The sequence below is a fragment of the Gallinula chloropus genome (genome assembly GCF_964237585.1).
Source record: "Gallinula chloropus genome assembly, chromosome: Z".
NCBI classification, from domain to species: domain Eukaryota; kingdom Metazoa; phylum Chordata; class Aves; order Gruiformes; family Rallidae; genus Gallinula; species Gallinula chloropus.
In genome coordinates this window covers 79,312,791-79,326,578 of record NC_140089.1, presented here as the reverse complement: position 1 = coordinate 79,326,578, position 13,788 = coordinate 79,312,791, and the positions used below count along the sequence as shown (strand labels likewise).

General features: G+C 57.5%; 1 protein-coding gene across 1 annotated transcript; it reads right to left on the bottom strand.

Annotated features, from left to right (window-relative positions):
- Window positions 1–319: 319 nt before the first annotated feature.
- On the bottom strand, window positions 320–12,742 carry FANCG (FA complementation group G). The gene is made up of 14 exons (XM_084278918.1): window positions 12,617–12,742; window positions 12,384–12,474; window positions 11,601–11,732; window positions 10,785–10,978; window positions 9,874–10,027; window positions 5,712–5,842; window positions 5,210–5,356; window positions 4,310–4,470; window positions 4,032–4,098; window positions 3,227–3,564; window positions 3,055–3,110; window positions 2,558–2,695; window positions 947–1,079; window positions 320–596 (listed from the first exon to the last, which is right to left on the bottom strand). Exons 1-14 carry the CDS (start codon window positions 12,713–12,715, stop codon window positions 479–481), a joined length of 1,959 nt encoding a protein of 652 aa, XP_084135044.1. The 5' UTR covers window positions 12,716–12,742; the 3' UTR covers window positions 320–478.
- Between the last annotated feature and the right edge of the window lie 1,046 nt (window positions 12,743–13,788).

Below are 13,788 nucleotides of genomic sequence, written 5' to 3'. Positions count from 1 at the left end.
ACTGCACAGAGCTGCACGCTGAAGACAAAACCACTTCTCTGGGCCACAAAGTACGTGGAGCCAGTACCGGGGAGTATACAGAGCAAGGTAGAGCAGATGATCCAACACCACTTCATCAGACTGGCTGGCTCTGCCAGCAGCTCCCTCACCTCCCATAGCTGGCCCCAGCACACGGAGCAGCCCCTGAGCAGGGGTACCTCTGCCCTCCATCCCTGCTGTGCTCAGGATACAGCCCCACAGCAGCTGCAGGCAGTGCCCGGGCTGTAACTGCTGAAGTTTTTGCTCTGGAAGAAGGATCTAGTAAAACTTAAAACTGGAAGTGAGACTTTTATTAGAAAAGGAGATCTATTCCGTTTCAGTCCTTTGGGAATGCAACCTGATCCAGGAGCAATTCTCAGTGTTGGAGGAGTTGCCCAAAGCCTTGTGGCAGTTCGGTGCAGGGAGAGGTCAGCACGTAGGGATGGAGAGGCGGAGCAGGTTAGCTCAGGGGGTCCTGGGCTGTGGTTTGGAGGTAATCCCTTATGCTTCTGGCGAGAGAGTCGCTGTGTGGGAAGGTCACCTGCTTCAGACACAAAACCAGGTACAAAGGGAAGGGCCTGAAAGACAAGGGGACAGTGCAGCAGCAAGGCCTGTGCCCAACTTCCCACAAGGAAGTTGGCTCCCTGTGTGCTGCACAGACCCCCCAGCTTTGCCTCTGCCCTCCCATTTCCCATCGCAGAAACAGACTTTGGTTCCATGTTGGATCTTTTATGCCCTGGGGAGTCCCAGCAGAGCCACAGCCTGTTGTCTTTCAGTGCAGACATGGGAAGAAGCTCCTCAGACATATCTGAGCTGTGGCTGCAGGCTAGTGGGGGCCAATCTGCTGCACACACAGCTCCAAACACACAGGCTACGCTGCTGGAGCTCTTGTGTGGGCAGCTGAAATGCCACTCATCCCTCTACACACCTTCCCTGCCTTTCCTGCTGCCAGTCTTCCTGGGGAGGGCTCTGGGAGAGCTTCTGCCAGTGAGCAGCCGCCTCCTGCTTGCGGTTCAGTTTCCACAGGGCCTGCACCAGGTAGGAGGCACCAGCTGGGTCACCTGCAAGATAGGAGGGTGAATTCAGCCCTTAGCAGGGAAGGAGCAAGTCCCCAGGGCTGCTGTGGGCTGCAGGGCATTGAGAAAGAAGCCATGAGGGAAGTGAGCCTGTGAGAGGTGGCGTAATGTGAAGGAGGCTGTCCCGGGCTGTGTCACAGGCTCTCATTAACCCTGGGGCTGGCAGCCAAGGCAGACGGGCCTGTGGCAGAGCCAGCCACGCCTCTGTTTGTGTGCAGGTTGGGGTTTTCCTCGCAGCACCGCACCCCCCAAAAGGGAGGGAGCCACAGGTCTGGCAGATGCTGGTGGAGTTCACATCAGAGTTCAGCTGGAGCACTGAGCAGGACAGGCCCCGGGAGCGGAACACGCCATGGCTCAGCTGTGAGCAGGGCATGTGCAGCTCCCCTCTTCCTTGACAGGCCTCTGGACTGCCAGGCATGGACATGCTGCTTCTGGGGATGAATCACAGAGCCACAGAACTGTAGGGGCTGGAAGGGACCTCCAGAGCGCATCGGGTCCAACCCCCCTGCCAAAGCAGGTTCCCCAGGACAGGTCACACAGGGAGGTGTCCAGACAGGTCTTGAATCTCTCCAGAGAAGGAGACTCCACACACCCCTGGGCAGCCTGTCCCAGGGCTCTGTCACCCTCACTGTGAAGAAGTTCTTCAGCATATTGGTGTGGAACTTCCTGTGCTCCAGCTTGAGGCCACTGCCCCTTGTCCTGTCTCCACACACCACTGAGAAGAGGCTGCCAATTTCCCCCTGTGTCCCACACTTCAGATATTTATAAACATTGACCAGATCCCCTCTCAATCTTCTCAAGGCTGAACAGCCCCAGCTCACTCAGCCTTTCCTCGTAGGGGAGATGCTCCAGGACCTTAATCATCTTTGTAGGCCTCCTCTGGGCTCTTTCCAGTAGATCCCCGTCTTTTGTACTGGGGAGACCAGAACTAGGCATAATACTCCAGCTGGTGCCTGATCAGGGCAGAGTAGAGGGGGAGGATCCCCTCCTTTGACCTGCTGGCCATGGTCCTTTTGATGCTCCCCAGGATCCCATTGGCTCTCTTAGCCACCAGGGCACACTGCTGGCTCATGGCCAACCTGTCATCAACCAGGACCCCCAGGTCCTTCTCCACAGAGCTCCTCTCCAGCAGGCCATCCCCCAGAGAATCCAGCTGCTGTTCCAGGAAAGCAGGCGCTCTCTGGGGGAAAGCTGGCTGGAGTCTGGTCATGAAGAAGAGACATTTTCAAGCTGACTCAGGGCACCGTTTTTGGGCAAGGTTCTGGTACACTAACAGTTTTGGTCTGCTCCTCTGGGGCAGCGAGTTGGCCAGGCCCAGGTAAGCATTTAAGTCTGTAACACTGCCCTGCTGAAGTCCTCAACAAATGGTTTAAAGCACACTACCTTTCTGCTGAGCACAGCAAAACACCCCGGGCCAAATTTGTGTAAATCCTTTCTGTTCCTCACAAAAATGAGGCTTTTACCTGGCGAGATCTGCAAACTGTGCTGGAAATCCATCAAGGCTTCCTTGTGCCTGCCCAGCTCCAGAAACTGCACTCCTCGCCTGATGAGGGAGAGCATCCTGATCTTCTGGAGCACCTCTACCTCTGGCAAGAGATTCTCTGGCACAGAAAGACAAACACACCTGGAGGCAGTATCCTTCAGACATCCCCTTCCTCATCCCAGCAGGCTGAGGCAGGTTAGTAGTGAGGACAGGCTGAACATTTAATTGGGCTGCTCGTCTCCCAGCTCCCCAAACCCCCAGTCACAAGAGCTCAGTTATTGCCAGGCTGGGAGAAGCCAAGCAGGAGAAGAGTGAAGAAGGACAGGAGTTTGGCATGTTACATGGCTGTGGTGAACAGCGACCTGGGCAGCAGCATGGCCTTTGGCTGCCCGTGTGCAACATGGGTGCTGGGGGTCTTCCCTGAAATCGGGATGTGGGCAGCTTCCTGGTTCCCAACCCAGCTGTGCAGCCTCCTACCTGTCGATTCAACACCAGACCCATGCAGCTGGACTCGCAAGAGATCGCTGAGGCACCTGTGGGTGGGAGGACAGAGCAGCTTTGGTACTGACCCCACACTGGGCCATCAGCTCCGAGCTGCCAGGCCAGCCCCCACCCCACGCTGTGCCTTCTCCCAGCCTGTCCCTGTCACCTGCTGAACTGCGTTATGGCCTCCTTGCTCTGGCCCAGCTTGGCCCATGCCCAGCCCTGGTTCAGGTATCCAGCTGTTCTCCAGGCAAGGCAGCACAGACTCTCCTTCTTCTGGGACAGAAGTCCAGCCCCCAGCCCTGCCCCAGGCAACAGACACTCGGGCTGCTCAAGCCTCTCCTCCACTTGTAACCTCCGTGGGATCAGGTCAGTTGTGCGGCTGATCACCTCCTCACACACAGTGATGGCATCCTGGTACCTCCCAGCCTGCCCCAAGGCAGACGCCGCTTCCAGGAACACCTCAGGGATCCTGGGCAGAGCTGAGCTACCATCTAAGGGCACCTGGAGAACAAAGGTGATGGTGGCAGCGCTGGGAGGCAGAAGAGCAGAGCACACAGCCAAGCTGAATGACCCTGTGCTAACACGGAGCTGCTGCCCCAGGAAGCCCAGACTCGCTCCCACAGACATCAGAAGGAGCAGAAACTGCCAAGAAGTAACAGCTCACAGAGGCAAGGTGGTAAATCCCTGCTCTGTAAGTGAAAGGGATCCAAAATCAGGCTGACAGCTGGTCCCCACAAGAAAGGGGAAGCTGTTTCTCCAAATAGCAGTGGTAAGCGGTCTCTGGTATGATCAGAGAGAAAGACAGGCCACAGGGCAGAGGTGCCAGCCCCCACCTCATTTCCTTCATGTCTCAAACCAGGCACTGAAACCTGGTGTCCAGGAGTGAGGGCTGGGCCCAGGCCTTGGGATGAGGATCCAAACGTCATCCATCCCAAGTCACCAAGGGAGCCCTTCACCAGGACGCCTACCTGCTGCTGTAACCCCTCCTGAAGCAGAGCCAGAAGATCCAGGTAATGTTCTACTGCATCATCCACCCTGCAAGAGGGACAGGACGTGGTGGAGGGAGCAGGGGGACCTGGATCGCCAGCCCATGGACTCTCCCTGAACCACACCCGCCCTGGTAATGACACACAAGTTTTGAGCAGACTAAAAAAGCAGTACTGGACAAGACGATTTCCAGGAGCACCAGGAAAGCTACAAAGTCCAAACAAGGGGCATGTTGCAAGCAGACCTGAGGCACTGTTACCTCCCGTACTGGAGACACCGCTGTGCCAGCTGGTACTTCACTTCAGAGGGGTGGCGGTGCCGAAGGAGGGAAGCCAGTATTGGTGTGTGGACAAGCAGCTCTGCTCTGACGTGGAAATATGGACTGGGAGAGGCAGCTGCTTGAGGGTTTTTTCCCAGAGCCTATGAAACAGGAACAGAAAATACGATCAACACAACACTGGTCAAGTCCTGAGCAGCAGCAATCACTTGCCACTTGTTGCGTCTGGAGATGTCCCCAGATGACCAGAAATGCTGCCTCTCATTAGTACAGCTATGCTGTTCTCACTCAGCACAGCACAGCTGCTTCCAGGAAGAGCAACCTGGATCATGGAGGGAGAGGCAGACCTCTGATCACCACATGGCATCAGATTTCCAAGATCACTCAGATCAGGTCTGGATTTTAGTGCAAGGTGCTCTGAGCTTCTTTCCATTGTAGCCACAGACCCAGTTAGACCAGATCTCAGGCCACTGGTAAGGAGGGAGATGCCCCTCCACAGCAGTGTTTGCATCTTAAGGATTTCAAACAGCTCAGGAGCTGACTCAGCTTCCACTCCTGTGACCGGCTCCTCCCAGCAGAACCCCTCATGGCCACCATCTGCCTTTTAGAGGCCTCTTTACTTTTGGGTGCTTTATTAGGAGATTGGTACTTTCTGACATGTGAGTACAACCTCTTCTCCCAAGCCACCAAGAACATGAACCAAAGGTCCTGCCACACCCAGCTCCCAGCTGCTGAGCAGGAATTCCGGATCTCACTGGGCTCTTTCCTGCCTGGCATGATGTAATCTACTTTGGGGATGCCTCCAGGGTCAAACAGACCCCCAGAAGGCAGGAACCAGCTGGAAGCTCTGTACCCAGAGCTGCAGGAAGCAGACAGACATACCTCATAGAGCAGAGCCAAGGCCTCCAGCTCTGCATTGGCCTCCCCCAGCTCGTGGTACACCGCTGCTGTGTGGGACAGGGCAGGGAGGCAGTGGAAGTCTAGCTGGAGGGCCCGCTTCAGGTGCTGAAGGGCTGTCTGAAGCTTGCCCTGGTTAGATGGGAAGAGGTGAGTGACACAAGGACATTTTGTGACATCTTTACTACTTGGTGAGATCCAGATCCCTGCAGTCTCACTCAAGGCAGCATTTTAGCTAAAGCCCACCCTCCTGGGGCTGGTTTTTAAGCTTCCTTCTCTGCAGCAGCCCTTCAGCTCAGCTGAAACCCCTGCGGGGGTTCTGCAGCTGCCCGAGGGCTGGGCCCACAAGGACAACTTCTGCTCAAGATGTCACCTCCTGCAGCAGCCCAGGACCACGCAGAGGCAGAGCAGACCCCAGCCCCAGCCTCCCCACCCTGCCCTAAGCTGGATGCCCTCCCTGCTGACAGGGGAGCAGCCCAACCATTACCATTCGCTGAGCGCAGCAGCCAAGGCAGGTGTAGATCTGAGCCAGGACCCTCTTGGAGCAGAACCCTCCTGCTGCCTCCTGAAGGAGGGAGTGGGCAGTGGGGAAGTTCCCAGCCTCCAGCTCCTGCAGCCCTAGGATAGACCCAACATCTCAGCTCTGCGGACCACCCCCCTTACCACCCAGACCCCAAACAGATGTACGAGCCCCTTTCTTCCCAATGCTGTAGGGACCTGCCTGGTCCCCTCCATGCCCAGCAGCGCACAGCAGGGTGGTGCCAAGCTGCTCTCTTTGGTTTGATGGTGTTGAAAAAGAACAGGATGCCTCCCTGCCTCAGCCCAGAACCAGGCAGCAGTCGGTGCTGTGCAGGAGCACCTGCACATTCACCCACAGCAACAGCAGCATGGGTTGGGAAGCACACACAGCCTTAGAAAGGCTTTTTTTTTCCCCCAGCACATGTGGGCCGTTTCCCAGCAGGATGCTCTAGGATATTACATTATAAATATTTACTGTGAATAGTATTTGATTTTCTTTCGATCCCCTTCTCAAGCTTCCCTTTGAGGCCACTCACACACGCCCACATCACGTTCAGCTCTGCTGCCTCCCCACTGGAAGAGTTATCCCCTCCACACAGTGTTCTGAGAGGTCTGAGGACAGGAGCTCCTGCTCTGCCTTCTGGCAGGAAAGCCTGAGCACAGCCAGGCCGCTGGCTGCCCCCGGAGCTGCTGGGGTTGTCAAGAGTGTCCTGGTTTTGGCTAGGATGGTTTTAATTTCTTTCCAGCAGGTATATTGGCCAGAAGAGACAGGCCAAAGAGAGTGTACCCCCTCTGGTAAATGAGGAAGGACAATTGGCTGCAACAGATGTGGGGAAGGCTGAGGTACTGAATGAGCTCTTTGCCTCAGTCTTCTCTGGCAGTCAGGATTCCCCTAATTCTCAAGTCCCAGAACCTTGCATCCTGGCACCTCTAGGTGGGAACTGGGGGACGAAATCCACCCCCCCAGCACTGTATGGGCAGAGCAAGTCTGAGACCGTCTCACAAGACTGAATGTCTACAAGCCTATGGGGCTGGGTGACATGCATCCCATGGTCCTGAAGGAGCTGGCTGATGTGGTTTCTCAGCCGCTCTCCATCAGATTTGAAAAGCTCTGGCTGACAAGAGAGGTCCCTGGGGACTGGAAAAAAGGTCACGTCACTCCCATTTATAAGAAAGGGAGCAAGGAAGACACAGGGAACAACAGGCCCGTGAGCCTCACCTCTGTGCCTGGGAAGAGCGTGGAACAGCTCCTCCTGGATGACAAGTTGGAGCCCATGAGGGATGAGCGCGTGATCCGGGACAGCCAGCACGGCTTCACCAAGGGAAGGTCAGGCCTCACCAATCTGGTGACCTTCTGTGATGGAGTGACAGCACCGGGGCATTAAGGGAAGGCACCCGATGGCATCTACCTGGACTTGTGCAAGGCCTTTGACACAGCCCCCCACCACATCCTCATCTCTCCAATTTAGAGATGTGGATTTGATGGGTGGACCATCCAGGGGATAAGAAGAAACTGGTTGAAACAACGATGACAAAGGCTGGTAGCCAATGACTCGATGTCCAGGTGGAGGCTGGTGACAAGAGGTGTCCCCCAGGGCCCTGTCTTGGGACCGGTGATCTTTAACATCTTATCAGTGACACCGATGATGGAATTGAGTGCACCCTCAGCAAGTCTGTCGGTGACGCCAAGCTGAGTGGTGTGGTTGATACAAGAGAAGGGAAGGAAGCCATCCAGAGGGATCTTGACAGGCTGGAAAGTTGGGCCTGGGTGAACCTGATGAGGTTCAACACTGTGAAGTGGGAAGTGTTGCACCTGAGCGGGAAGAATCCCACATGTATTTACAGTCTGCGAGAAGAGCTCCCTGAGAGCAGCCCTGCTGAGAAGGACCTGAGTGTCATGCTGGATGAGAAACCTAACATGAGCCAGCAGTGGCTCTTGCAGCTCGGTGGCCAGTGGTATCCTGGGCTCCATCAGAAGAGGGGTGGCCAGCAGGGACAGGGAGGGGATTGTCCCTCTCTGCTCTGCCCTTGAGAGGCCCCAGCTGGAGTCCTGTGTCCAGAGCTGGGGCTCCCAGTGCAAGAAAGGTGTGGAACTGCTGGAGAGGGGTCAGAGGAGGCCACAAAGATGATCATAGAATCACAGAATCCTAGGAGTTGGAAGGGACCTCGAGACATCATTGGGTCCAACCCCACTGCCAAAGCAGCTCCCTAGGACATATCACTCAGATAGGCGTCCAGATGGGTCTTGAATCTCTCCAGAGAAGGAGACTCCACACCCCCCTGGGCAGCCTGTCCCAGGGCTCTGTCACACTCACTGTGTAAAAGTTCTTCTGCATGTTGGTGTGGAACTTCCTGTACTCCAACTTGCAGCCATTGCCCCTTGTCCTGTCCCCACAGACCACTGAAAAGGGGCTGGCTGATTCCCCCTGCATCCCCTGCTTCAGATAATTATAAATTAGGTCCCTCCTTAGTCTTCTCTTCTCAAGGCTGAACAGCCCCAGCTCACTCAGCCTTTCCTCATAGGGGAGATGTTCCAGGCCCTTAATCATCTTTGTAGCCCTTCTCTGGACTCTTTCCAGGAGATCCCTGTCCTTTTTATACCAGGGAGCCCAGAGCTGGACACAACACTCCAGGTGGGGCCTGACCAGGACAGAGTAGAGGGGGAGGATCACCTCCTTTGACCTGCTGGCCACACTCCTCCAGATGCACCCCAGGATCCCATTGGCTCTCTTAGCCACCAGTGCACACTGCTGGCTCATGGCCAACCTGTCATCAATGGAGGGCTGGAGCACCTTCCTTACAAAGAGAGGCTGAGGGAGCTGGGCTTGTTCAGCCTGGAGAAGAGAAGGCTGCGGGGGGACCTCACTGCAGCCTTCCAGTCCCTGAAGGGAGCAGAGAAACAGGAGGGGAATCAGCTTGTTAAAAGGATGACAATGGCAGGACAAGGGGGATGGATTGAAGCTGAAGGAGGGAAGGTTTAAATTAGATATTGGGGGAAGTTCTTTACAGAGAGAGTGGTGAAGTGCTGGAAGGGGCTGCCCAGAGAGGTGGGGGATTCCCCATCCCTGGGGGTGTTCAAGGCCAGGTTGGATGGGAGCCTGGGCAGCCTTGTGTAGAGCCAGGTCTGGATTGTATGATTCTATGGAATGTCCTGTTTGGGAGTTAGGATGAGAGGCTGATAAGACCCTGATGTTTCTAGTTGTTCCCAAGCAATCAAGGACTTTCTCAGTTGTTCATATTGCCCTGCTAACAAGAAGGGAGGGGACACAGCCAGGACAGGTGACCTGAACTGGCCAAAGAGGGTATTCCATGCCAATTACATCATGCTCAGCATACAGGGGGGCTGGTGGGGGAAGAAGCAGGCAGCTCCAGGACACATTGTTTGGGGACAGTCTGGTTTCAGGACAGCTCTGAGCTGCAGGGCCTGAGTTGTGTGGTTCAGTGAGGCACTGCATTGTGTAGCACCAGTCCCATATATTTTCCTATAAAGTTCTGTTATTGTATCTGTCTTTCTGCTATCCCAGTCAACTCTCCTTATCCCAACCTGTGAGGTTTTGGTTTCTGGGGTTTTCTTTTCCCTGCCTTTCCCCTTCCCTCAATTCCCACCCCACCCTCCCTTAAAGAACAAGCAGCTGCTCTCAGCTGGGGCAAAACCATGACACAAGAGACGTCGAGCAAGGGAAAACCACGAGCAGGACAGCATGCAGCAGTCAGGGGAGATCAACCTCCCGCTGCAGCATCAGGCTACAAAGCTGCACAACAGCACTTTAATCAGACAGGAACAACATGCTTGCAGCAAGGCAGGTGCCAGAAGACAGAGAGAAGAAAGGAGAATCCTCTTAAGTCCCCTGCCAACCTCCTGCTTTATGGAAGGTCACTGCAGGGCGCAGGCACCTACCTAAAGCCACAGACAGGCAGAGAAACCCTGTGACCACACAGAGAAAGGCTTAGCTGGGAAAAAAAGCAGAGAAGCTCTTTGAATAGGAATGGCAAAGTTGAGACCCAGAGGCTCAGCCCAGGCCCTCTCCCAAAGGATGGTCTGCTTAGGAAACCAGGATAAGGGCATGTTGAGGGGGTCCTGTGACTAGTGGGCAGTGGGGGGACTGTACTGGCACCTCATCCACACAGACCTTGCAGGAAGGCTGCTGCAGTGCAGAGGATCTCTTTCAAGTCCTTGGTGCTCTGTACAAGAGGCAGGGAGTCCTCCTCAGCAGGTACTTGCCATGACTTAAGCAGGGGAAGGAGCTCGTTCTCCTGCTCACTGCAGCGAGCTGTTTTCAGGCCCTGTGAATGCACAGACAAAAGAGAGCGAGAAACGTTGAAGGGACACAGCAAACACTGATCCCAGGCCACAGGGAAGCTGAGGTTCCACCAAACCCTTCAACAGCACTGTGTGTGCTGGGGAGCCATGTCCTACCACCCCCATCACTGCAGTGATTCCTGTCTGTCCCAAGGCAGCAGCTCAAGGGGCTCCTGGCAAGTCACATCTGGGTGCTGTTGGAGGACATTCAAAAAGGTGGACCCCTCAGTAGCCTCCTAATCATCAGGGATGGTTCCTCTGCATGCCAGTGCTCGCAGCTCGCTCCCTACAGAGGCTGCGAGTCCCCCTGCAGCCCCCTCCCAGTCTGCACAAATCTGTGCCTCACAGGGCCCCAGGAGGCAGGAGATGTTCTGGGAGTCATTAGCACACTCGGGGCCATTATGTTACACCAGGGAGAGGATTATTCACACTGACTGGGCAGCGCTGACAAGTTCAGGTCTCCAAATGCCACAGAAACATTTTGCAGAGTGGGGTTTATGACAAACACAGCGTTCACACCAGCTCTGTGTCCTCTGGCAAACCTGCAGAGACTTGTATCTGCACTGATCACAGAGTCACAGAATCGTAGGGGTTGGAAGGGACCTCGAGAGCTCATCGGGTCCAACCTCCCCAGCTCACATTGCACAGGGAGGCATCTAGATGGGGCTGGAATATCTCCAGAGATACCCTGGTGGAGGTAACTGGGATCTGCACAGCATCTATCTGCCCGTGACCACTGACCTGAGGGTTGCTCAGGAGGCGGAGGAGGCCGGCCGCACTTCCCAGGCGGCTGGCTGCCAGCCACCACGCTGCCTGCAGGGACCCCAGCCGGCGCAGCGGTGCCTGCAGCTCCCCGGCAGTCACCTCCTGCAGCACCTTCTGCCACAGCTCCTCGGTGCTGAGATCCTGCTGGCAGCCCCCACAAGCCTCCAAAACTGCAAAAAAAACCCAAACAAACCCCAAACAAAAAGCCCCCAGCCAAGAGACAACAGGTTGTAACAGGCACGCTCCCTGAGGGGAACTGCCTCTAGCAAGCACAGGTTCCTCGGAGCGAGGGAATGGGGCTACAGGGTTGGCTCAGTTTAAGCAGCGTGGAAGCCAAGCTTCTGGACAGGGGGGTTAACGATGGCACACTCAGGAGACGACACAGGGTTCAGGACTATGACTCCAGCTCTGCTGAGTCTGAGGTCACTTGCCCCTGGGCAAGCAGGTGCCAACACTGCAAACTCCCCTCTGACCTGCAGCCTATTTCCTTGGAGCCAGCAACACCAAAGTTAAACACTCGTTTTCCACAGACACTAAAACTTTGCTAGAGAGTTGATACCTTATCCCTTAAAGCCTCTCATTTCCCTTAAAACCTCTGGTCCATCCCTGCAGGCAGCCGCAGGCAGCTGCACATCCTCTCTGGCCACAAGCTGCCCCAGCTCCTGCTCTTCCTGACAGGACCAGGCTTCCCTGCTTACAGACCCCCACCTCCTGCCAGTCACCACACATCTCCAGCGCAGAGACCGCTCTCCTCACCCCAAGGAGCACCCATGCAGAGAATGATCTTCTTACCCCTGAGAAGCCCCTGGCGTATTTCTTCCACTTCTCCTTCAATGGCAGAGTCAGATGCCCACAAGGTAAACAGCAGGGAGTTGTAGAGGACGGTGAGCTCCAGAGGCAGGGTGGGGAAGGCAGCTGGCAGCCCTGTGATCACAGCCAACCCAGCAAGAAATTGAGCTGGCTGGGAAGAACCCACCAAACACCCACACTAAGGCATCATCACCCGGATTTGTGGGAACAGAAGTTTATCAGTAAGCGTTTTTGTTGTTGTGGTGATGAGACCCTGTAGCTTGTAACTGCACTAAGCAGCGAGACAGTGGGTGTCACCTCTCCGGGGGCTTTAGACACCCCCTGCCTACCCAGGTGCTGCAGTCTTGCGGGACTGGGAACTTCCAGCTCTTCTGAAAGCGCATCAAGAGCCTGCCCTCTCCCCAGAGACACGCACCCTTCGGCACAGGCTCCCTGCAGCGTGCGTGTCTCTCTCCCCATCCCTCCCATCAGCCTTCCCCTATCCCACAGCGGTGGCGGGGAGCCCCTTCCCCCGCTCCCCTGGGCAACGGCCGCCCCTCGCTTCCCCCCGAACGCCCAAGCTGTGCCCGCAAGAGGGGGCGGGTCTCGGGGCTGAGCCCGAATCCCCCCGCACGCCCAGTCCAGCTTCAGCCCGCTTCCCCCGCGCTCCCCTCGGGCCTTCGCCCCCAGCGCTGGGAACAGCGGAGCCGCATCCCGCCCAGCGCCCGGGAACCCGGCGCTCCTCGGGTCGGGGGCGGGCCCGGCCCCAGCTCTCCCGCCGCTCACCCCGCATCCTCAGGAGCAGCTCCCCGAAGCCGCCTCGCCGCTGCCGCGCCTCCCGCGCCGCCGCTCCGCCGGGCCCCGAGCCCTGCGCTGCCTGCAAGGGACACACTCACCCGCCGGCCCGGCACCCCCGCGCCCGCCCGGCTGCCGACACAGGCGGCGGGGGCCCGGCCAAGGCATCCCCGGGGCTCAGAGAGCGGGGGAAGGGGCCGGGGGAAAGGAGGGACCCGCCGCACCCGCCAGCGGCCGACCAGCGCCCGGCTCTCGGCGGCCCAGGCCTGCAGGCAGCCCGGCTCCCGCTCCGCCTGCGGGGCCGCTCCGCGCCGCCGCTTCATGGCGGCCGCCGCTCTCCTCCCGCCTTCCCGCCGACCGGGCGGCTTCCGCCTCGGCGGAAGAGCCCATCGCCGAGGCAACGGCCAAGCATGAGAGGGAGCGGGCAGCGGCGGCGGCCGAGAAGGGCCAAACCTCTTCCTTCCGCGAAGCCTGCGGGGGCGACCGCTGCAAGGTCCCCGCGTCCCGCACCGGCGGCGCGAAGGAGGAAGAGACGACCCCGGCCCCGTCTTTCATCTCATGTTTTTATTCAGACAACGCGTTTCACAGCCGCCCGGGGGGGCGGTATATCCCCACCACTGATTAATTAACTATTGAAGCGGCCCCTCCCCGGCTGCCCCCGCGCACGAGGTAGCTGAGCCGCAGCCCAGGGCCGCAAGCGGGGCGTGCGGGGCGGCGTGCGGGGCGCCGGCCCCAACTTGCCTGTTTTGGGTGCTTTGCTTTTAAGGACCCGGGCATCGCTTCCACCTTCCCGGGCAGCTGCTGGAGGGGAGCGAAGCGCTGGCAGCCAGAGACGCCGAGACACCCAGGGAAGCGCCGCACGCAGAGCGCCCGCACCGCCTTCCGCAGCTGGGCTCATCCCCTTTCAATGTTTTCCCGAGTGAGGAAACACTCTGAGGCACAGAGAGGTTAATTACAAAACATAGAACGACCGTCTCGCTCCAAGCCCCGCGGCCAGGAGAGTTAGGCTGGGGAGAGGGGCAGTGCTCCCCCCAGGCTGGCTCCCCACATGCCGGCAGCGCTGCTTCCTGAGGGGAGAGGGAGACATGCACACTGAGAGCATGGCCGTGCCTTGGCGTGAATAAGCAGCCCGAAGCATTGGGGGAAGAAGGGAGAGAGAAGGGAAGGAGGAACAGGCATGGGAACTGACACACGCTGAGGGTTGTCCTCCCCACAGCAACACCATCCCTCGGGATGCTCACGCAGGCAGCGCCAGCCCCTTGGCTTTGCCCTCTTCCAGGTGGCACAAACAAGACACGAGTCCATTCCTGTCCCATCCAGCACCATGGGACACGCTGTCCTGCTGCCAACCCAAGCCAGGGAACTTTCCCAGCAAAGCTCTCCCCTGCACAGAAGG

Coding starts and splice junctions, on each gene's coding strand:
- FANCG (XM_084278918.1), bottom strand. CDS start 12,715: ATGAAGCGGCGGCGCGGAGCGGCCCCGCAGGCGGAGCGGGAGCCGGGC. Junction 4,099..4,309: donor CGGTGTCTCCAGTACGGGAG/GTAACAGTGCCT, acceptor TCCCTCTTGCAG/GGTGGATGATGCAGTAGAAC. Junction 2,696..3,054: donor GTCTGGTGTTGAATCGACAG/GTAGGAGGCTGC, acceptor TTTCTGTGCCAG/AGAATCTCTTGCCAGAGGTA.